Here is a 25039-nt window from a genome sequence, read left to right as displayed (position 1 = left end):
AAATGTCACTTTTGGTTGCCCTGTTACGACTACGACACTAAGGGGTATCTTGTCATGGGGGAAAATGAGCATAGAGCCATCTTTAAAAAAATTTTTTTTTTCCCTAGGAAAAAATTTCCCTAGGAAAAACATAGAGCCATCTCTAAAAAAAAATTTTTTTTTGTGCCATTCTCCTTTAAGGGGGGAGGCGGGATGCCTGGGTGGCTCAGTGGTTGGGCATCTGCCTTTGGCTCAGGTCGTGATCCCAGGCCAGGGTCCTGGGATCGAGTCCCGCATCGGGCTCCCCATGGGGACCCTGCTTCTCCCTCTGCCTATGTCTCTGCCTCTCTCTCTCTTTCTCTCTGTTTCTCATGAATAAATAAATCTTACATAAATTTTTTTCTTCTGCCTTAAAGACTTTTATTTTAAAAAGAGTATTAAAGAGTATTAAATATTAAAGAATATTTCTTGTAGGTAAGTCTGCGGGTGATGAAGTCCTTGCGTGTCTGTACGTCTGACCTGTTGCATTTTGGCACATGTTTTCAGTAGGGGTAGGGTTCTATCATTCCCCAAACTCCGAGCCCAGGGCCCTCAATTCCGCCAACGGGGGGGGGGGGGGGGGGGCGCTGCTGCTACCACCTTGAATCGCGGGGCGGGCTGGGGCCTAGGTGTCCTGTGCGGGGCTCTCCCCTCCGCTTCCCAGCGCCCCCCTCCCGCAGGCCCTGACCCTGCGCGTTGCCGCGGCCTCCAGCTCGTGCTGGGTGGGGGGTGGGGGTGGGGAGTGCGCTCCGGCCTCCCAGGTGAGGCTTCCCGAGGAAGACTCGGGCTCCTCCCACCTGTGGCACCCAAGTCCGCCTTTGCCTGGGGCCGGCGGAGGGTGGCTGTGCTGTGCGCACCCCGCAGGAGCAGCGGCCTGGGCTGCATCTACCAGAACACTTCTGCTTCTGCGCTTCCTCCAGCAGCAACGCATCTTTCACCTGTGTCTCGAGAGAGGCGGATCGATTTTGCTTTTTACAGCTTCTCCGGAAACAATCCATGCCAGGGTCCTGTGGTCACGGTTCTCGGTGAACCGCCTGCGGTGGATTAGGACTCTGGCTTTGTAGGGGTGAAGGATCCCGGAAAGCTAGGGAGCTTAGGCTTGCTCCTCCACAGCCGCCAGTCGCCTGATCTGCAACCAGGGTGCCCCCCACCCCCGCCCGGGTCCTCCTGCAGGCTCTCGCCCCGTCCCAGGAACACCTGTGAAGGGCTTTCAGGTGAGCGGAAACTCCGCGGCTGAGGCCGTGGCAGGGCTGGCCCCACGGCTGTGCCCTGGGCAGTTACACACCCACACTGAGCGGGTCCTTATGCTTGATTTAATGCTCGGCCGGCATCATCTTGAACTCTTCCTTGTTCAGCAAGGTTTCCCACATTTTTATTTAGCACCAAGACCCACAAATAGCCAGTCCTATTCCAAAGTGATAGCATAGCCCACCCCTTTAAAAATGTTTAAAATCTGGGGCACCTGGGTGGCTCAGTGGGTTGAGTCTGCCTTTAGCTGAGGTCATGATCTCAGGGTCCTGGGACTGAGCCCCGCATTGGGCTCCCTGCTCAGTGGGGAGCCTGCTTCTCCCTCTCCGCCGCCTGTGCTCTCTCATGCACTCTCTCTCTCTAATCAATAAATAATCAATAAATCAATAAATCTTTTAAAAATGTTTAAAATCTTCCCTGGGTTTTTCTTATCCGCTTGTAGAACCCCCACAATTCTGTCCTGTTCTGCCAAAGGGAAGAACGTGGGGTTGTCCTGGCTCTCCTGGGGGTGGATTACCCCTCTCTGGAATTCAGGTTCCATGGATTCTTTGCAGCCTCAGCAATCTGAGGCGCAAAGAGGTTATGATTTTGTATAGCATCCAGCTGTTCCTTGTTAGATTGAGAGAAACATTCTTTGCAGCTTTCATGAGCCTAAGCAGAAATCCAAAACTGCTGCATGGTTTGGAACTTGTTATTTTTAGGATCTCAGTTTCAGCTGGTAGAGCAATTAACTGATTACGACTAGTTTTCCGCCTCCTCCTCCCCCCTCTGCCCCACCTTTTTTTTTTTTTTTTTTTTTTAAGATTGTATTTATTCATGAGAGACACAGAGAGGCAGAGACCCAGGCAGAGGGAGAAGCAGGCTCCCTGCGGGGAGCCCTATGCGGGACTCCATCCCAGGACCCCGAGGTCACAATCAGGCGACCGCCTTCTGCTGGGGTCATGATCCCAGGGTCCTGGGATTCAGCCCTGTACTGGGGCTCCCTGCTCAGCTGGGAGCCTGCTTTTCTCTCTCCTCTGCCTCTCCTCCTGCCTGTGCTCTCTCACGCTCTCTGTCAAATAAATAAAATATTTAAAATAAAAATAAAGTATATTTAATCCAAAATTATATATATATAAAAGGAATGTATGGTACAAATAGAAAAAAAATTGTAAGATGATATATTTTAAACTAATCATACCAATAATCCCATTAAATTTAAATGGTTTAAATACCTCAGTTAAAGACCGAGTGTTAGATTGGATTTAAAAATAATGCCCAACCAGGGGCACCTGGGTGGCTCAACAGTCAGGCATCTGCCTTTGGCCCAGGGCATGATCCTCCATCCAGATGGAGTCCCATGTCGGGATCCCTGCGTGGAGCCTGCTTCTCCCTCTGTCTGTGTCTCTGCCTCTCTCTCTCTCTCTGTGTCTCTCATGAATAAATAAATAAAATCTTTAAAAAATAATGCCCAACTAGATGCTGTCTAAAATAAATAATGGTAATAGATAAATAGCCCCCAAACCTACAGCTAACATGAAATACCGGTTGTCTTACCTAATGCAATAGGAAACACATAAGAAAAGCTAAAGGGGCGGCGCCTGGCTGGTTTAGCACATAGAGGGTGTGACTCTTGATCTTGGGGTTGTGAATTTGAGCCCCACGTTGGGGTTAAAGTTTAATTAAAAAAAATAAAGATTGTGAAGGAAAAAATAAAAGCTTTGTATTCATGAAAACATGATTTTATAACAAAAAAATCCAAAGTATGTATGTATGTATTTTAGAGAGGGGGAAAGGGCAGGTGGAGGAGCAGAGGGAGAGCGAGAATCTCAAGCAGATTCCCCACTGAACGCAGAGCCCGACATGGGGCTCAATCTCACAACCTTGAGATCATGACCTGAGCTGAAATCAAGAGTGATGTTTAACCAACTGAGCCACCCAGGCACCCCTAAAATAATTTTTGGTAAGTATAAGAATTAAGTGCCTCTGGTATGGCTACTGGATACAGGCACAATATGTATTTTTAAAAATCACATTTCTATTTATTATCAATAAACAATTGGAAAATAAATGGAAAGAAAAGGGTCATTGACAACATTTTTAAAAATATTATTTATTAGAGATACAGAGAGAGAGAGAAGCAGGCTCCATGCAGGGAGCCTGACGTGGGACTCCATCCCCAGTCTCCAGGATCACACCCTGGGCCGAAGGCGGTGCTAAACTGCTGAGCCACCGGGGCTGTCCGACAACATTTTTAAAAAAGATTTTATTTATTTACTCATGAGAGACAGAGGCAGAGGGAGAAGTGGGCTCCCTTCAAGGAGCCCAATGCGGAACTCGATCCCAGATCCTGGGATCATGCCCTGAGCCGAAAGCAGACGCTCAACTGCTGAGCCACTGGTCGTTGCATCCCGACAACACTCTAAAATCCAATATATGGCAGGGCGCCTGGATGGCTCAGTTTTTTAAGCGTCTGCCTTCTGCTCAGGTTGTGGTCCTGGAATCGAGTCCCACCTTGGGGCTCCTTGCTCAGCGGAGAGCCTGCTTCTCCCTCTGCTCCCCACCTCCCCGCTTGTGCTCTCTCTCTCTCTCTCTCTCTCTCAAATAAATAAATAAAAATTTAAGAACCATCAACTATATGGCAGGAATTCACCAAATATTAATACATTGTTGAGAGAAATTAAGAAAGACTTAAAGGAGCTATGTCATCTTCATTGACTTATGCTACGGCACATTGTGAAAAAGTCTATTCTCCCCAAAATAATAGAGATGCAATACAATCCTGGTGAAAATCTCACTAGGTTTGTTTGTTTATTTGTTTTCTCCGGGTGTGAATATAACAAGCTGATTCTGGGATCCCTGGGTGGCGCAGCGGTTTGGCGCCTGCCTTTGGCCCAGGGCGCGATCCTGGAGACCCAGGGAATCCCACGTCGGGCTCCTGGTGCATGGAGCCTGCTTCTCCCTCTGCCTGTGTCTCTGCCTCTCTCCCTCTCTCTTGGTGACTATCATAAATAAATAAAAATTAAAAAAAAAAAAAGCTGATTCTAAGTTGTTTCATTGTAAAATATTTGTCACAAAATTTATCATTTTAGCGATTTTAAGGTATTCACTTCCGTAGCATAAGGTATATTTACAATATTTTGCAACCATCACCACTATTTGCAGGACTTTTTCATCATCCCAAACTCTATACCCATTAAATAATAACTCATTACCTCCTTCTCCTTTTCCCCTGGGCATCGTAATCTCTGTTCTACTTTGTGTCTCTATGAATTTGCCTATTCTATGAATCTCAAGTAAGTGGAGTTATACAATATTTGTCAATCTGTGTCTGGTTTATTGCACTTAGCATGTTTTTAAGGTTCATCCATGTTGTAAAATAAATCAATTTCCTTTTTATGGCTGAATAGTATTGCACTGGATGTTTATACCACATTTTGTTTATCCATTTGTCTGTGGATGGACATTTTGGTTGTTTCCACCTTTTGGCTATTGTGACTAATGCTGCTAGAGACATTGGTACTTAGTGTATTCTTTATAAGATTTAAATGAGGGATTCAACTACTTTAATGGTGAGATAAGTATTTAGGCTGCATTTATTTTTAAGTCAGTTCCATAAGGTCAAGATACTCTAGTAGTTTGCTCATTGCTTCTGTTTTCAATTTATTGGCAAATATTATTCATAGACTCTCTTAATTTTTTTTAGCCTTCTGTATCTTTTATTTTGCAAATTCACAGTTTTCTTTGTGCCCCCTTCTCTTTTGTGTTTTGTTGGTCTTCAAGGACCAACTTTCCTTCTGTTGCTCTTTTCTTTGGATACATACATACATACATTTATTTATTTATTTATTTATTTATTTGTATTTTATTTTTTATTCATGAGAGACACAGAGAGAGAGGCAGAGACATAGGCAGAGGGAGAAGCAGGCTTCCTGCAGGGAGCCCAATGCGGGACTTGATCCCAGAACCCTGGGATCACGACCTGAGCCAAAGGTAGACACTCAACCACTGAGCCACCCAGGCACCCTGGAAACTATTTTTTTTTTTATATTTGCTCCAATCTTTTACTTTGTCTGGAGTCAAAAACACTTAGGTCATAATTTTCAGCATTTCTTTTATTACAATACAAGCATTTAGTCATAAATTTTCCATTCATAGTTTGGTTGCATTGCGCAAGTTTTATTTTGTTCTGTAAATAATTTCATTAAGGTATAGTTTATATATAAAGATTTCCCATTTCAAGGGTACAACACAAGATTTTTGGGGATGCCTGGCTGGCATGTGATTACAGCATGTGACTTTTGATCTTGGAGTCATGGGTTCAAGCCCCATTAGGTGTAGAAATTACTTAAAATCTTCAAAAGAAAAAAGATTTATAAGGAATGCAAACTGGTGCAGCCACTCTGGAAAACAGTATGGAATTTCTTTAAAAAGTTGAAAGTAGAGCTATTTTACAACCCAGCAATTGCACCACTAGGAGTTTACCTCAAAGGTACAAATATGATCTGAAGGGACACCTGCACCCCAAAGTTTATAGCAGCAATGTCCACAATAACCAAGCTATAGAAAGAGCTCAGATATCCATACCCTCAAAACTATAGAACACTTCTGAAAGAAATTGAGGAAGACACAAAGAGATGGAAAAATATTCCATGCTCATGGATTGGCAGAATTAATATTGTGAAAATGTCAATGTTACCCAGGGCAATATACACGTTTAATGCAATCCCTATCAAAATACCATGGACTTTCTTCAGAGAGTTAGAACAAATTATTTTAAGATTTGTGTGGAATCAGAAAAGACCCCGAATAGCCAGGGGAATTTTAAAAAAGAAAACCATATCTGGGGGCATCACAATGCCAGATTTCAGGTTGTACTACAAAGCTGTGGTCATCAAGACAGTGTGGTACTGGCACAAAAACAGACACATAGATCAGTGGAACAGAATAGAGAATCCAGAAGTGGACCCTGAACTTTATGGTCAACTAATATTCGATAAAGGAGGAAAGACTATCCATTGGAAGAAAGACAGTCTCTTCAATAAATGGTGCTGGGAAAATTGGACATCCACATGCAGAAGAATGAAACTAGACCACTCTCTTTCACCATACACCAAGATAAACTCAAAATGGATGAAAGATCTAAATGTGAGACAAGATTCCATCAAAATCCTAGAGAAGAACACAGGCAACACCCTTTTTGAACTCGGCCATAGTAACTTCTTGCAAGATCCATCCACGAAGGCAAAAGAAACAAAAGCAAAAATGAACTATTGGGACTTCATCAAGATAAGAAGCTTTTGCACAGCAAAGGATACAGTCAACAAAACTCAAAGACAACCTACAGAATGGGAGAAGATATTTGCAAATGACATATCAGATAAAGGGCTAGTTTCCAAGATCTATAAAGAACTTATTAAACTCAACACCAAAGAAACAATCCAATCATGAAATGGGCAAAAGACATGAACAGAAATCTCACAGAGGAAGACATAGACATGGCCAACATGCACATGAGAAAATGTTCTGCATCACTTGCCATCAGGGAAATACAAATCAAAACTACAATGAGATGCCACCTCACACCAGTGAGAATGGGGAAAATTAACAAGGCAGGAAACAACAAATGTTGGGAGAGGATGCGGAGAAAAGGGAACCCTCTTACACTGTTGGTGGGAATGTGAACTGGTGCAGCCACTGGAAAACTGTATGGAGGTTCCTCAAACAGTTAAAAATATACCTGCCCTACGACCCAGCAATTGCACTGTTGGGGATTTACCCCAAAGATACAAATGCAATGAAACGCCGGGACACCTGCACCCCGATGTTTCTAGCAGCAATGGCCACGATAGCCAAACTGTGGAAGGAGCCTCGGTGTCCAACGAAAGTTGAATGGATAAAGAAGATGTGGTTTATGTATACAATGGAATATTACTCAGCCATTAGAAATGACAAATACCCACCATTTGCTTCAACGTGGATGGAACTGGAGGGTATTATGCTGAGTGAAGTAAGTCAGTCGGAGAAGGACAAACATTATATGTTCTCATTCATTTGGGGAATATAAATAATAGTGAAAGGGAATATAAGAGAAGGGAGAAGAAATGTGTGGGAAATATCAGAAAGGGAGACAGAACGTAAAGACTGCTAACTCTGGGAAACGAACTAGGGGTGGTAGAAGGGGAGGAGGGCGGGGGGTGGGAGTGAATGGGTGACGGGCACTGGGGGTTATTCTGTATGTTAGTAAATTGAACACCAATAAAAAATAAATTAAAAAAAAAAAAAAAGAAAGAGCTCAGATATCCACTGACAGATGAATGGATAAAAAAGTGTGGTATTTATATGCAATGGAATATTATTCAACCATCAAAAAACGAAATCTTGTCATTTGCAACAATGTGGATAGAACTAGAGGGTATTATGCTAAATGAAATAAGCCAGTTAGAGATGGATAATTATCATATGATCTCATTCATATGTGGAATTTAAGCAACAAAACAGATGAACATAGGGGAAGGGAAAGAAAAATAAAAATGAAATCAAGAGGGAGACAAACCGGGCAGCCCGGGTGGCTCAGTAGTTTAGCCCCTGCCTTCAGCCCAGGGCGTTGATCCTGGAGACCCAGAATCGAGTCCCATATCAGGCTCCCTGCATGGAGCCTGCGTCTCCCTCTGCCTGTGTCTCTGCCTCTCTCTCTCTGTGTCTCGAATGAATAAATAAAATTTTTTAAAAAAGAGGGAGACAAACCATAAGATATTCTTAATCATAGGGAGCAAACAGGGTCACTGGGGAGGTGGGGGTGGGAGGGTGGGGTAACTGGGTGATGGGCATTAAGGAGGGCATGTGATGTGATGAGCACTGGGTGTTATGTAAGACTGGTGAATCACTGACCTCTACCTCTAAAACTAATAATATACTATATGTTAATTGCATTTAAATACAATAAATTAAAAAATATTTTAAATAAATTTACCAAGAGAAATAACTATGACCATAAATCAGTTTTAGAACACTTTCATTGTTCCAATAAGACTCCTCATGCCTATTTACAGTTGCTTCTCATTCCCATGGCCAGCCAAGGCAACCACTAATCTCCTTCTGTCCCTAAATTTATCTTTTTTAGGTATTTCATATTAATGGAATCATAAATATGTAGTTTCTCATGTCACCAGCATGCTGTGAAGGTCATCCATGTTGTAATATGTTTCAGTTCACTCTTTTTTACTAATGGTACTTTATAATTGTATGAATATAACATTTTAAAAAAGATTTTATTTATTTATTCATGAGAAACACACAGAGAGGCAGAGACACAGGCAGAGAGAGAAGCAGGTTCCACACAGGAAGCCGGATGCGGGACTCGATCCTGGGACTCGGGGATCATGCCCTGAGCCAAAGGCAGACGTTCAACCACTGAGCCACCCAGGCGTCCCTGAATATAACATTTCCGTCTATCCATTCAGCAGTTGGTGGACATTTAGATTATCTCCAGTTTTCACCTGTTACAATTAATGTTTTTTTTTTTTTACAGTTAATGTTTTTTTATTATTTTTTTTACAATTAATGTTTTTATAAATATTTTACATACTTGTCTTCATGTGAACATTTATCTTAGTTTCTCTTGGGTAGATGTAGGAGTGGAATTGCTGGGTCATAAGGTAATTTTATACTTAAGAAGCTGCCACATTTCCCAAAGGGGCTGTATCATCGTACATAAGAGAGCTCCAATTTCTCTACATTCACAACTTTTGTTATTTTTTTGTTCAAGTATAATTAACATACAGTGTTATATTAGTTTCAGATGTACAATAGAGTGATTCATAAATTCCGCATATTACTCAATGCTCATCAAGATAAGTGTACTCTATTTTTTTTTTTTTTTTTTAAGATTTTATTTAGGGCAGCCCGGGTGACTCAGCGGTTTAGCGCTGCCTTCAGCCCAGGGTGTGATACTGGAGACCCAGGATCGAGTCCCACATCAGGCTCCCTGTAGGGAGCCTGCTTCTCTCTCTGCCTATGTCTCTGCCTCTCTCTGTGTGTTCATTTATTCATGAGAGACACACACACAGGCAGAGACACAGGCAGAGGGAGTAGCAGGCTCCCCATGGGGAGCACATGTGGGACTTGATCCCAGGGCCCCAGGATCATGCTTGGAGCCAAAGGCAGATGCTCAACCGCTGAGCCACCCAGGCGTCCCTAGTGTTTTCATTTTCTTTGGGTAAATACCGAGTAGTGGAATTATTGGCTTACATGGTAATTCTATGTTTTTAAAAAAGATTTTATTTATTTATTCATGACAGAGGAAGAGGCAGAGACACAGGCAGAGGGAGAAGCAGGCTCCATGCAGGGAGCCCGACGTGGGACTCCATCCCTGAACTCCAGGATCACACCCTGGGCTGAAGGCAGCGCTAAACCGGGGAGCCACCCAGGCTGCCTGGTAATTCTATTTTTTAAAAAAATAGATTTTATTTATTTATTTGACAGAGAGAGTGAGAGAGCATAAGTAGGAGGAACATCAGGCAGAGGGAGAGGGAGAAGTAGGCTCTCTGTTGAGCAGGGAGTCCAACGCGAGGCTTGATCCCAGGACCCTGGGATCATGACCTGAGCCAAAGGTAGACACTTAACTGACTGAGCTACTCAGGTGCCCTGGTAATTCTGTTTTTAATTTTCTGAGGAATTGCCATACTGTTTTCCACAATGGCTGTACCCGCTTGCATTTCCATCATTTCCTTTTTCTTCACATCCTTGCCAACACTTACTTATTCTGTTTTTTAATTTAGCCATGCTGATAGGGTTAAGGTTTAAGACAGGTATCTCGTTGTAGTTTCGATTTGCATTTCCCTAATGGTAAGTGATGATTGAACATCTTTTCATGTGTCTGTTGAACACCTATGTATCTTCCTTGGAACTATGTCCATTTGTATTCTCTGCTCATTTTTAATTTGATCTTTTTTTTTTGTAATGAGTTAAGTTCTTTATATATTTTGGATATTAACCTCTTATCCTAGATATCATTTACAAATATCTTCTGCCATTCAGTAGATTGTCTTTTTGCTTTGTTGATAATTTCCTTCACTGTGCAAAAGATTTTTGGAGTAGTCCCAATAGTTTATTTTTGGTTTCATTTCCTTTGCCAAAAGAGACCTATCTAGAAAAACGTTTCTATGGCTGATGTCAAAGTTATTACTGCCTATGTTTTCTTCTAGGAATTTTATGGTTTCAGGTCTCATATTTAGGTCTTTAATCCATTTTGAATTTATTTTTGTGTATGGTGTAAGTGGCCCAGTTTCATTCTTTTGCATGTAGCTGTCCAGTTTTCCCAGTACCATTTGTTGAAGAGACTTTCCTTTTCCTATTTTTTTTTTAGATTTTATTTATTTATTCATGAAAGACACAGAGAGCGAGGCAGAGATATAGGCAGAGGGAGAAGCAGGCTCCCTGTGAGGAGCCTGATGCAGGACTCGAACCCAGGACCCCAGGATCATGACCTGAGCCAAAGGCAGACACTAAACCGCTGAGCTGTCCAGGTGCCCCTCCTTTTCCTATTGTTGCATCTTCTGTCATAGGTTCACTGACCATAGAATCATGGGTTTGTTTCTGGACGGTATTCTTTTTTTTTTTTTTTTTTTTAGATTTTATTTATTTATTCATGAGAGACACAGAGAGAGAGGCAGAGACACAGGCAGAGGGAGAAGCAGGCTCCATGCAGGGACTCAATCCCCGGGGGTCTCCAGGATCACACTCTGGGCTGAAGGTGGCGCAAAACTGCTGAGCCAACCGGGCTGCCCTAGACGCTCTAGTCTATTGATCTGTGTGTTTGTTTTTGTGCTAATACCCTCCTGTTTTGATTAGTACATCTTTGAAATCTGGGATTATGATACTTAAGTTTTGTGCTGCTTTTTCAAGATTGATTTGCCTATTTGGAGTCTTTTGTGGTTCCATACCAATTTTACAGTTATTTGTTTGATTCTGTGAAAAATGCTGTTGGTAGTTTGATAGGAATTACGTTAAATTTGTAGATTGCTTTGAGTAGTAGGGACATTTTAACAATATTAGTTCTCCCAATCCATGAACATAGATATTTTTCTATTTATTTGTGTCATCTTCAATTTCTTTCATCAGTGTTTTATTACAGTTTTTTTGGAATACAGGTGTTTTACCTCCTAGGTTAAGTTTATTAAGTATTTTATTCTTTTTGATGCACTTGTAAATGTTTTTTTTTTCTTAGTTTCTGTTTCTGCTACTTCATTATTAGTGTATAGGAAGACAGTGGATTTCTTTTTTCTTTCTTTTTAAGGATTTTATTTATTTATTCATGAAAGACAGAGAAAGAGAGAGAGAGGCAGAGACACAGGCAGAGGGAGAAGCAGGCTCCACACAGGGACCCCAATGTGGGACTTGATCCCGGGCCCCAGGATCAAGCCCTGAGCTGAAGGCAGATGCTCAACTGCTGAGCCACCCAGGTGTCCCATCTTTCTTTCTTTTTAAGTAGGCTCTGTGCCTTAGCATGAGCTTGAGCTCCCAACCCTGAACTAAGACCTGAGGTAAGGTAAAGAGTCAGATGCTTAACCAACTGAGCCACCCAGGCACCCCTGCTGTGGATTTCTGTATATTAACACTCTATCTTGCAACATTACTGATTTCACTTATGAGTTCTAGTAGTTTTTTGGTGAAGTCTTTAGGGTTTTCTATATATAGCATCATATTATTTGCAAATAGTGAAAGTTTTATTTCCTCCTTACCAATTTGGATGCCTTATATTTCTCATCTGATTGCTGGGCTAGGACTTCCAGTACTATGTCGAATAAAAGTGATGAGAGTGGGCATCCTTTCTTGTTCCTGATCTTAGAGGAAAATCTATTTTTCCCCATTGAATACAATGTTAGCTGTGGGATTTTCATATATGGCCTTTATTATGTTGAGGTATATTTCCTTTAAACCTATTTTGTTGAGAGTTTTTATCATGAATAGATGTACTTTGTTGAAATTTTTTCTGCATTTATTAAAATGTTCATATGGTTTTTATCCTTTCTTTTGTTGATATATCAGATATATCATGTTGATTGATTTGTGAATATTGAGCCCACCCTTGTAATAAATAAATCCCTGTAATAAATAAATCCCACTTGATTGTGGTGAATGATTTTTAAATATTTTGTTGGATTCAGTTCACTAACATTTTGTTGAGGATTTTTGCATCTATGCTCATGAGAGATACTGGCCTGTAGTTCTCTCTCTCTCTCTCTCTCTCTCTCTTTTTTTTTTTTTTTGTTAGGACTTTATCTGGTTTTGGTATCTAAGTAATTCCAGCCTCAGAATTTGGAATCTTTCCTTCCTCTTGTGTTTTTTTGGAATAGTTTGAAAAGTATTAAGTCATATTTAATTGTTAGTAGAATTCACCTGTGAAACCATCTGGTCCTGGACTTCTGTTTTTTGGGAGTTTTTTGATTGCTGAGTCAACTTCATTGCTTAGTAACCTATCTGTTCAAATTTTCTATTTCTTCCTGATTCAGTTTTGGAAGGAAATTTATTCATTTCCTCTAGTTTGTCCAATTTGTTGGCATATAGTTTTTCATAATATTCTTATAATCCTTTGTATCTCTGTGGTGTCAATTGTTATTTCTCCTCTTTCACTTCTTTTATAAAAGATTTTATTTACTCATGAATAAAAGAGAGAGAGAGAGGCAAAGACAGAGACAGAGGGAGAATCAGGCTCTTCACAGGGAGTCCAATGTGGGACTTGATCCCTGGACCCAGGATTATGCCCCAAACCAAAGGCAGACACTCAACCGCTGAGGTACCCAGGGTTTCATTTCTGATTTTATTTGAGTTCTCTCACTTTTTTTTTTTTTAATGAGTCTCACTAAAGGTTTATCAATTTTGTTGATCTTTTCAAAGAACCAGCTCCCAGTTTTATTGATCTGTTCTATTGTGTTTTTAGTTTCTATTTCATTTATTTCTGCTCTAATTTTTATTATATTTATCCTTCCACTGGCTTTGTTTTTTTTCTAGCTGCTTTAGGGGTAAGGTTAAGTTGTGTTTACTTAAGATTTTTGTTTCTTTTTTTTTTAATTTTTATTTATTTATGATAGTCACACAGAGAGAGAGAGACAGAGAGAGGCAGAGACATAGGCAGAGGGAGAAGCAGGCTCCGTGCACCGGGAGCCCGACGTGGGATTCGATCCCGGGTCTCCAGGATCGCGCCCTGGGCCAAATGTGGGCGCCAAACCGCTGTGCCACCCAGGGATCCCAATTTTTCTTGTTTCTTGAGGTAGGCACATACTGCTGTAAATTTCCCTCTTAGAACTTCTTTGCTGCATCCCAAAAATTTTGGACCATTGTGTTTTCACAATGTTACTTGTTTTAAGATTGTTTTTGTAATTTTTTTAAAACTATTTATGTATTCATGAAAGACACACAGAGAGAGGCAGAGACATAAGTACAGGGAGAAGCAGGCTCCCTGCAGAGAGCCCCGTGTGGGACTCGCCAGGACCCCGGGATCATGCCCTGAGCCAAAGGCAGACACTCAACCACTGAGCCTCCCAGGCGCCCTCCTCAGCTCAAATTAGAAGCAACTCACCAGTAACCCTCTGTTCTCTGCAGTTAAGAGTATGTTTTCTGGTTTTCATCTCTTTTATTCTTTCATGTTTATCTGTTTTGTTTCTTAAATTACGCATAGGAGTGAAATCATGTGGTACTGGTCTTTCTCTGACTTATTTGCTTAGCATTATACTCTCTAGCTCCATCTGTGTCATTGCAAATGGCAAGATTTCATTCTTTTTATGGCTGAATAATATTCCACTATCTATCTCTAGGTATATATAGATATCTATATAAAGAAGAGGTGGTATATGGGGCATCTGAGTGGCTAAGTTGGTTAATCTCTATCGGTAGAGAGATAATGGAATATTATTTTATATATATAAATATATATAAAACCCTTTTATTTTATTTTTTTATTCATGAGAGACACAGCGAGAGAGAGGCAGAGACATAGGCAGAGAGAGAAGCAGGCTCCATGCAGGGACACTGATGTGGGACTCGACCCCTGGGACTCCAGGATCATGCCCTGGGCCGAAGGCAGGCGTTCAACTGCTGAGCCACCCAGGCATCCCTTTTTATTCTTTTAAGTAAGCTCCACCCTGGGTCTGAGATCAACACCTGAGCTGAGATTATGAGTTGGATGATTAACCAACTGAGCCACTCAGATGCCCCATATACCATTTCTTCTTTATCTATTCATCAGTCAGTGGACATGTGGGCTCTTTCCATAATTTGTCTATTGTTGATAATGCTGCTACAAACATCGGGGTGCATGTATCCTTTCAAATCAGTATTTTTGTATCCTTTGGGAAAATACCTAGCAATGCAATTGCTGGGTCATAGGGTAGTTCTAATTTTAACTTTTTGAGGGACCTCCATATTGTTTTCCAGAGTGGCTGTACCAGTTTGCATTCCCACCAACAGTGTAAGGGTTTCCCTATCTCCACATCTTTGCCAACATGTTGTTTCCCATGTTGTGATTTTAGCCATCCTGACAGGTATGAGGTGGTATCTCAGTTTTGATTCGTAGTCCCCTAATGTTGAGTATCTTTTCATGTGTCTGTTGGCCATGTGCACATCTTCTTTGGAAAAATGTTTGTGGGGCAGCCCGGGTGGCTCAGCGGTTTAGGGCCTGCCTTTGGCCCAGGGTGTGACCCTGGAGACCTGGGATCGACTCCCACATTGGGCTCCCTGTGAGGAGCCTGCTTCTCCCTCTGCCTGTGTCTCTGCCTCTCTTTCTGTGTACACACTCTCATGAATAAATAAAATCTCTTTTATTTTTAAAAATATTTCATTTATTCATTCATGAGAGACACACAGAGAGAGGCAGCAGCACAGAGGGAGAAGCAGGCTCCCCACAAGGAGCCCGATGTGGGACTCGATCCCAGACCCCAGGATCACTCCCTGAGCCAAAGGCAGACGCTCAACCATTGAGCCACCCAGGCATCCCTAAATAAAATTTTTTTTTTTTTTTAAAGGAAAAATGTGACTTTTGCTCTTTTCTTAACTGGGGATAATTTGTTTTTTTGGGTGTTGAGTGTGTAAATTCTTTATAGATTTTGGATACTAACCCTCTATCAGATATGTCATCTGCAAATATCTCCTCCCATTCTGTAGGTTGCCTTTTAGTTTTGTTGTTTCTTTTGCTGTGCAGCTTTTTTTTTTAATATTTTATTTATTTATTCATGGGAGACACAGGAGAGAGAGAGAGAGAGAGAGAGAGAGGCAGAGACACAGGCAGAGGGAGAAGCAGGCTCCATGCAGGGAGCCCGATGTGGGACTCAATCCCGAGTCTCCAGGATCATGCCCTGGGCCAAAGGCAGGTGTTAAACCGCTGAGCCATCCGGGCTGCCCGCTGTGCAGCTTTTTTTATCTTGATGAAGTCGTAATATTCCATTTTTGCTTTTGTTTCCCTTGCCTCTGGAGATGTACCTAGTAAGAAGTTGCTACAGCTGATGTCAAAGAGGTTGCTGCCAAGGATGGGGAGGGGCAGAGGGAGAGGAAGAGAGAGTGGAGCCTGATGTGGGGCTCGATCTCATGATTCTGAGCTGAAATCAAGTCAGAAGCTTAATTGAGCCACCCAGTTGCCCCTCTATTATAACAATCTTATTAAAAATACCTACATCTTTGACTTAATAAAGAGTTGAGGGCAGCCCTATAGTTGGATTTTAAAAAATCAAATTTGGCCCTCTTTTAACTAGAGAACTCTGTCCATTGTTGTTACTCTATCATCTTGTTTTCTTCTATAAATATAGACTTAAATTTAGTTGTGTCTTCCACCCTCCCACTCACCCTCAACATTTCCTCCTCCTACTTGGAATTTATATTATACGCTAGTAATGGTGCTATTAGTATACTACTTCTACTAAATTTTCTTTTGGAGATTAATTTCCTCTTCTTTCTAAGCCAATGGATAAAAATATACTTTGGCTTTTAAGAGTCTTCTAAGCTACAGAACATTCTACAGTTTTAGTATATACTCCATACTTGAATATATTAACACAAATTACCTAATTTTTTTTAAAAAAGATTTTTATTTATTTGAGAGAGAGAGCACAAAGCAGGGGGAGCTGCTAAGGGAGAGGGAGAAGCAGACTCCATCCCAGGATTCCAGGCTGAGCTGAAGGCAGATGCTAAACCGACTGAGCCACTCCAGGTGGCCCACAAACTACCTATTGAAATGATGTTTAGAAATAAAAATTGTTTTTATGGTCTATAAGTTACGATCCTACTATTTGAAGTTTTCTTCTGAATATAAGCCTTATACAAAGAATATTATTATACTTAAATTATCTCAACATAACTGTTTATCACAGGTTAAAAGGTTTTATTTTTTTTTATCAAGTGTCAAAATAGCAGAACTTTTCATTTAAAGTGTACCACAGTAAACCAATCTGTTTTTGTTTAAAATGGAAAGTTTATTTGCTCAGTACACCAAATAGGATGCAAGCACTGTCATGACAAATATACAGAAATATGCAGATCAACATAAAACAGTAATTTAGTTTAAATGAAGGGAAACCTTTTAAAATGTTATGACAACATACTCCCAAGAATCTTTTCTTCAGTTAATTTAACTATACATTTCAATAAAATAAAGGGTAATGGATTAAATGGAAGTTAGCTTGTGAATTTTTCTTAAAAATAAAACTCCAACTCTATCAATCCATGCCAGTTAAACACTATAACTAAAATTTCCAAATAAGTGCAAAAGAAGATGAAGGAGTTAGTTACCTTTTTTGCTTGAACAGTCCAGAGGAAAATGGTTACTACAAATACAGCAGGCAAACTGTTAAGACTGACCGATCTAGAACATAGTGTACTAAATTTCAGTCTCAAATTGTGCTAAATGCTCATCATTAGTATGGCACATTTTGGTCCATGATATGGTTTAATGCCAAGACAGATCCCAATTTGTTACAGAAACACATACATTACTGTTGCTTTTTTTGTTTTGTTTTTAAATATATATATTTTAAAAAGCCAGGTATACTTCCACATACAAAGGCAAGTTTTTCCCAGGAGAAATTTACAGGAAGTAGTCTGGGGTGCGCCGGGTAACATGAGGCTCTCCACGACGAGGTGCTGGGTCAAACTGAAGGCTATAAATAGAAAAAAAGAAAGCAAATAGTTAAAGGACTTGAATTTGCAAGCAATCAAAGAATAAGACACTGTAGTATAAAGAGCAGTACTGATTTCCACTTTTATCATGTTTATGACTGGAATGACCCTGGGCCAGTCGCTGCAGGTGTGTTCTTCCATAAAACTATCTCCCAAAGGTTCAATGATGAACCTCTTTTATCTGTTTTAACTGAAACAGATAAAATGTCTGGTTCAGTGCCTGGCATAAAAGATTTGCAATATAATTATCAGTTGAATAAAAGTCGTGAAAATAGCCATGTTTGTTTTCTAGACTTCAGACAGAAAGCATTTAGTCTCTCATGATTAAGAATGATTAGGGGTGCCTGGTGTCAGCCTCCCTGGTTGGTGCAGAGTCGGCTTCTCCCTCTTCCTCAGCCCCGACCCATGCTTGTGAGCTCACTCACTTTCAGATAAATAAAATCTTAAAAAAAAATTCACATATTAATACATGTTCCAGTTTTCTAGTTTTATTCCTTTATGTTTGGAGAACATATTTTGTATGACTTCAATATTTGAGGGGCAGAGGGAGAGAAAGAGAATCTTGAGGAAGCTCCATGCCCAGTGTGGAGCCTAAGGTGGGGCTTGATCTCATGACCTTGAGGTGACCTGAGCCAAAATTAAGAGCTGGCTGCTCAACGGACTGAGCTACCCACACATCCCTCAATATTTCTAAATTTACTGAGGCTTGGTTGATAGCCCAGCATATAGTCAATCTCAGAGAATGTTCCATGTGCATGTGACAAAATCATATTCTGGTACTGTTGGGTGCAGTGTTCATAAATGTTTATAGTACTTCTCAAATCTTCTATGTCACTGGTGATCTGACTGAAAGTGCAATAAAGTCTCCAACTCCAATAAAGTGGAATAAAAGTCTACTTCTCTCTTCAATTCTGTTCATTTTTGCTCCATAGTTAAGTGCATATGTTTACAACTGGTAATTCTCAACGTATGACTCATCATTGTGAAATGTCTTTATGTCTAGTAACAATTTTTACTTTGAAATCTATTTTGTCTAATTATTAGTATAACCAGTTCGGCAGTCATGTGGTTGCTATTAGCATGGTATATCTTTTTTCACCTAATTTACTTTTAACCCATTTGTTTTTAATCTAAATTATGTTTTCCGTAGCTATCAAAAGCTGGATCTTAAAAAACAAAACAATCTGATCTTTGCCTTTTGACTGCATTACTTAAACCACTCACATTTAATATTGATATGACTAGATTTATACCTGCCATTTTCTTTTCCTGTTTCTTGATTCCCACTTTAACTGCTTTCTTTCTTTTTATTAAAAGGATATTTTCTAGTGTGCCATTTTAATTTAATAACTTCAGTTATTTTTCCTAAATTATTGTATTACTAGTTGCGCAAGAACTTAACTTACGGAATACTACTGCAGATTTATAAATTCTAGTGAATTAAAGAGAAATTTGTTCCTATATAGTATCTGATGTTATGTTATAACCCCCAAAAGGCAGTTAGAATTACTATTTCATACAACCTCATGCCCTTACAGAAGTTGAGAAAGGAGAGCATGTGTATTCAAATATTTTGTTATATTAACCTTCTCATTTTTATTCATATTCTTCTTTTGGATTCAACTTACCAGTTAAGAAACAACAGTAATTATAAATGACAGTATAATTGCATTTTCCTAACGGATTTAAAAACCAGGGGCATATGGGTGCAAAAACAATATGCACACATTTGTAATACAGCTGAATTTCTAAGAAACAGAGTACACAAAAGAAGAGTCAAGAAAAGCCTTCCTGGGATCACATCAACATGACTGTGCACATATTTTAGCTATACCCACACAGGAACAATTAGAGTAGCATTTAGGGTATTATTTTTTTCTTTTAAGATTTATTTATTTATTCATGATAGAGAGACAGAGAGAGAGACACAGACACAGGCAGAGGGAGAAGCAGGCTCCATGCCGGGAGCCCAACGTGGGACTCGATCCCAGGACTCCAGGATCGCACCCGGGGCCAAAGGCAGGTGCCAAACCGCTAAGCCACCCAGGGATCCCCAGGGTATTCTTCTTTAAGAAGATTGATATTCATTCATTCATTCATTCATAAGAGAGAGAGAGGGGGGCAGAGAAGCAGGCTCCCCGCAAGGAGTACGATGCAGGATTCGATCCCAGATCCCAGGATCACACCCTTAGCCAAAGGCAGATGCTCAACCGCCAAGCCACCCAGGCACCCTGCATTTAGGGTATTCTTGAAAACATTTCCAAGTCACATACAGACTATGCTGCGTCAAATAGTTTACCCTCCAAATTCATGTCTGTTCAGAATCTCAGAATGTGACACTATTTGGAAATAAGGTCTTTGCAGATGTTATTAAAGTGAGGTCATACTGGATTAGGCTGAGCCTTAAATTCAATCTGGTAGTATCATCATCCCCCTCCCCCCCTTTTTTTTAAAGAGAGGAGGGTGAATGGGGGAGGGGCAGAGGGAGAATCTCAAGCAGGTTTCACGCTCAGCATGGAGCCCAACATGGGGCTCTATCTCATGACCCTAATCATGACCTAAGCCAAAATCAAGTCAGTGGCTTAGCCAACTGAGCCACCCAGGTGCCCCATCATTCTGATGGTATCTTTACATCTTTACAAGAAGAAACATAGATACACAGGGGAGAGTGCCATTTGAGGACAGAAACTGGAGTGATGCATCTATATAAAACAAGGATTGTAGGAGACACCAGAAGCTAGGGGGAGGGAAGAAAGGATTCTCCCCTAGAAACATCACCCTGCCAACACCCTGATTTCAAACTTCTAGCCTCCACGAATGTGAGAATTAATTCCATTTAACACACCCACTTTGTGGTAATGTGTTACAGCAGCCCTAGGAAACTAATACATAGATTAATCAACAAAAGGGTATAATCCTCAATGATACTAGGGGCTAAAACACAATCTCTAATCAAATACTGTCTGAAGAAGTTACTCTGACCCAGGAGCAAATCCTAGGAAGTCAGGCTTAAAATCCCAATTACATACATCTCCGACAGTCTGGAAAAGGACACTATGTGCATCCTTAAAGTTGAACCCTCTCAGAATTAATCAAGCGAGGAGAATTCAAGGTACTAGTGCTTGGTTGAATTGTGAACCAAAATGTGAATTTCTTCAACTTTGATGGCAACTTCTTAGCCATATACATTCTTAGTGGTCTCACTAGATTAGGGGGAGCCCTTATTTTTTTTTTTAAAGATTTTATTTATTCATGAGAGACAGAGAGAGAGAGGCAGAGACATAGGCAGAGGAAGAAGCAGGCTCCATGCAGGGAGCCTGATGGGAGACTCAATCCCAGGACTCCAGGACCATGCCCAGAGCTGAATGCCCAACCGCTGAGCCATCCAGGAGTCCTGAGCCCTAAAATTTTAATGACCAAAGAAGCTTGAGCACAACCTCTGACCAAAAAGTGGCTTGTGCCACCCAGAGGGAACTTCTAAATAACTGTTTAGTTAACAGAAGCTTACAGATTAAAACCAGAGAAAAATCTGAGCAGGGCCCAGAGCAGACTGACTCTGGAGTAGCTTCTATACAAGGGATCTGGAAAGATGGGAAGGGAACAGGTGGTGGCTCAAATTCCACAGATGCTGGCTGTTACTACTGAAATTTATTATCATTATTTTTAAAATATTTTATTTATTTGTTTATGAGAGACACAGGGAGGCAGAGACACAGGCAGAGGGAGAAGCAGGCTCCACGCAGGGAGCCTGATGTGGGACTTGATCCCAAGACTCCGGGATCACACCCTGAGCCAAAGGCAGATGCTCAACTGCTGAGCCACCCAGGTGTCCCTACTACTGATATTTAGATTTTCTAAAATAAGTGTTTCTCTATGGGCTGTATGCATTTAGGACAACATTCAGAAACCTACAATAATTGTTTAAAATAACTTTTTCCAGTTAAGTGATTGTTTCTGTTGGGGAGAGGGTTTGGCACGTTCCTCACGCCACTATTACAGAAGCAGAAGAAGCAGAAATCCTCTAATTTTAATAATGTACATTTAACTTTTTCCTTCTAAAAGCAATTATATACAATTACATTTTTTTCTGTTACTTACAAGGAATATTTTAAAGTGTCATCTAATTCCATGATAGCAGCCTGGTTCCCACAACGATAACAGTAATTGGGTGCACTGAAAATGGTAACCACATTCCGATCATGACACCAATTGTATCCCTGCAGCATTAAGAAAAACACCAACATTTCACTATAAAATCAGACTCCTGACATGGGTAAATTTAGAAAACTAAATTCAGAAATCACAAATATTCTTGGTGGAAATGTAGTCTTCTATGCTGCCTTAAATGGCGTTCATCCTTAACACTACACACCTCAAAAAACAAAAAAAAAAACAAAAAAAAAACACACACTACACACCTCCAATGAACCTCCAGTTGAATATTAACTGCTGAGCACAGGGTACTGCGACATGGAGCTCAGTAATAGTGTTGTTTTATTTAAATCTATGCTTCAGGTCTTGGCTAGAATATGTATTAAAATTTCTCCCACCATGATGGAAGATTCAATTTTTCCTTTTATCAGTTTTTGCTTTATATATTTTCAACCTATTTATTACTAAGTAAACACAAACTCAGAATTATTTCTTCCCTAGAGAACTGGACCAATTTTCATCAGTAATGACCTCTTTCTATATATACTCTTTATCTTAGAGGTATTCTGATGAACACTATTAGCTGTATTTTGGAAAGTTACCTAATTGATATTCCAATATACCATTTCCCCTCTACTTATAGTCTGTAGTGTCATTAAGTTTTAATTTTTATTTATGTTTTTCATTATGTTTTAGATTCATCCCAAGTAACAGCTGAATTTTTATTATCTAATTCAGAGTCTCAGTATTTTTAGGGAAGTAAACATTTTCATCCATTCACATTTCTTAGGATTACTGATATGATTATGTTTACCTTTACCATATGAATTTATATTCCTTATTAACCATATATTCCATTATTAACTCCTCATGCCACAATTGGGTTGAAGTTTTCTCTAACATTTTGAAGCTATTCTCTGATTTAAAAGAATAAAAATTCTATTTATATTCCTTTAGTATTTAAAAAATACTAAGCTGACCCTAATATGATGCACTGGGGAGAATATCACATCATGCTGTGGTGTGCCTGCCCAAAATGCATACCCCGAATCTTAAGGAAACATCAGTCAAACCATAAATGGAGGATATTTCTACAACATAAAATCAAAGAACTGTTCACCGAACAGAGAAAATCCAAGGAATTATTTCCATATCAAAAGAGACTGAATGTAGCATTCAGTCAGATCCTGGATTAGATTACAAAAGCATACACACGATTACGTTTTTTCCAAACAATAATGTTAGTGAGATACTAAAAAAATTCAAATGAAGTGTTTAGATCATAGTATTATATGAATGCAAACTTCTAGACTGTGGTAATTATACTGTAGTAACATGAGAATATCTTTATGTTTGCAAAATACACATGGAAACTTGGAGGTAAAGAACCATGTCTGCAATTGACATTCAAATTGCAATTGACTAGGACTTTCCCCTATTTGCTAAAACCAGCTCAATTTTTTTCTCCTTTTGTTTAGTTAATAGGGAGGAATGTTTCATGAAGCCTTATTACAGAGACATAGATCTATTTGAAATAAAAATCATCATCATACCTCCATTACAAGTTGGTGAGCTCGAGAAACCAGTGTGAGACCATTGGCGTGGTTAAATGTTTCAGAAATGTCTTGTCCAAATGTGTAGCCAGCACCACGAGGTGAAATACCCCACCCACCACGATCATCTGGATCTGACCACAACAGATCACACATTGGGCCCTGGCCAAGAAAATTAAGTACATGTTAGACATTTTTAACAGTCAAAAAAAAAAAAAAAATTTAACAGTCAAGTTTAACCAATTTAGCTTTACCACAATGTGGTTATATTTCTTTCCTTTCAAAATTAAAACTAAGTTTACCTCATGTGGAACTTCTTGTAAACGATCCAAAGCTCTGATATGATCCAGTGTATCTATGGATGGAGAGAGGCCACCGTGGAGGCAGAATATCTGTTTGTGAATAAAAAAAAAAAGTTTTAAATGCTGAAAGTTAATTCAGAGTAAAATAAATGGTTACAAAATATAAATCTTTAAAAAATTGTAAATCTTTTTTTTTTTTTTTTAAAGATTTTAGTTATTTATTCATGATAGATAGATAGATAGAGGCAGAGACACAGGCAGAAGGGAGAAGCAGGCTCCATGTCCGGAGCCTGACACGGGACTTGATCCCGGGACTCCAGGATCGTGCCCTGGGCCAAAGGCAGGCGCCAAACCGCTAAGCCACCCAGGGATCCCTGTAAATCTTTTTTTTAAGATTTTATTTACTCATATGAGAGAGAGAGAGAGAGAGAGAGAGAGAGAGCGCAACACGGGCAGAGGGAGAAGCAGGCTCCATGTAGGGAGCCTGATGTGGGAACTCGATCCCCGGTTTCCAGGATCAGACCCCGGGCTGAAGGTGGCGCTAAACCACTGAGCCACCCTGGCTGCCCCTAAAAATGTAAATCTTGATAGCTCTTCTTTTCAAAATAGAGTTTAATAATATTCACTGTGGAAAATTTCTCTTTTTTAAAATTTTTATTTATTTATGATAGTCACACACACACAGAGAGAGAGAGAGAGAGAGAGAGAGAGAGGCAGAGACACAGGCAGAGGGAGAAGCAGGCTCCATGCACCGGGAGCCCGACGTGGGATTCGATCCCGGGTCTCCAGGATCGCGCCCTGGGCCAAAGGCAGGCGCTAAACTGCTGCGCCACCCAGGGATCCCCTCTGTGGAAAATTTCTAAAATATTTTGTAGTGTTTCTTCCCCCTTCTCTAGTGAATAGGATCTTTATTCTTGGGATTCACCATTACATTTCCTGCTAACACGTAAGTTTTGTTGCTTCTCTTACAGCAAAGACACTACCAATTCCTGTTATTGGCTCCAGTAGCTTTTCAGCTTTCTTAGAGTTCTGAGTACATAATCATGTTGTTAGCAAAATATTTCTTAATTTCTTCTCAATGTTTATACATTTTAATTATTATTTTTTAAAGATTTTATTTATTTATTCATGAGAGACGCAGAGACACAGGCAGAGGGAGAAGTAGGCTCCATGCAGGGAGCCCGACATGGGACTCGATCCCGGGTCTCCAGGATCATGCCCTGGGCTGAAGGTGGTGCTAAACCACTGAGCCACCCACGCTGCCCCATTTTAATTATTTTTATTGCTCAGTGCACTAGCAAGAATTTCTAAGACAAAACTGAAAAATACATTGTTTTGTATGTTTTGGGTAAAATATCTATCCCCAGACCCATCCTCTGATAGTAATGTCTTATTTCTCATTCTTAGTGGTTTTTGGTGGCCATTTTTTTTTTTAAGATTTATTTATTTGAGGGAGTAGGGGAAGGGGCAGGTTAGGACACACAGAAAAGGTTATAATCAAATTCTGAATGGATCTATTATGCCTATGACAATTCTGGGCTTTTATGCAGTTTAGGAACTGTACAGTTGTACCATAGGTTATATATTTATTTTTTGGTACCACATGTTTTATATTTAAAGTTA

The 25039-nt window shown here is 40.2% G+C and overlaps 1 protein-coding gene across 1 annotated transcript in view; it reads right to left on the bottom strand.

Annotated features, from left to right (window-relative positions):
• Positions 1-16685: 16685 nt before the first annotated feature.
• PPP2CB (protein phosphatase 2 catalytic subunit beta) overlaps positions 16686-25039 on the bottom strand; it is a 33997-nt gene continuing 25643 nt past the window's right edge. The window contains exons 4-7 of the mRNA XM_025420887.3: positions 23417-23506; positions 23115-23276; positions 21508-21626; positions 16686-17390 (exon numbers count right to left, since the gene is read on the bottom strand). Of these exons, the coding sequence (XP_025276672.1) occupies positions 17318-17390; positions 21508-21626; positions 23115-23276; positions 23417-23506 (444 nt within the window). The 3' untranslated portion in view covers positions 16686-17317. The remainder of the gene's footprint in view (positions 17391-21507; positions 21627-23114; positions 23277-23416; positions 23507-25039) is intronic.

Source organism: Canis lupus, chromosome 16 (genome assembly GCF_003254725.2).
Source record: "Canis lupus dingo isolate Sandy chromosome 16, ASM325472v2, whole genome shotgun sequence".
Classification (NCBI taxonomy): domain Eukaryota; kingdom Metazoa; phylum Chordata; class Mammalia; order Carnivora; family Canidae; genus Canis; species Canis lupus.
The sequence above is the reverse complement of the archived record's forward strand: the minus strand, read 5'-3'. Positions and strand labels throughout refer to the sequence as shown.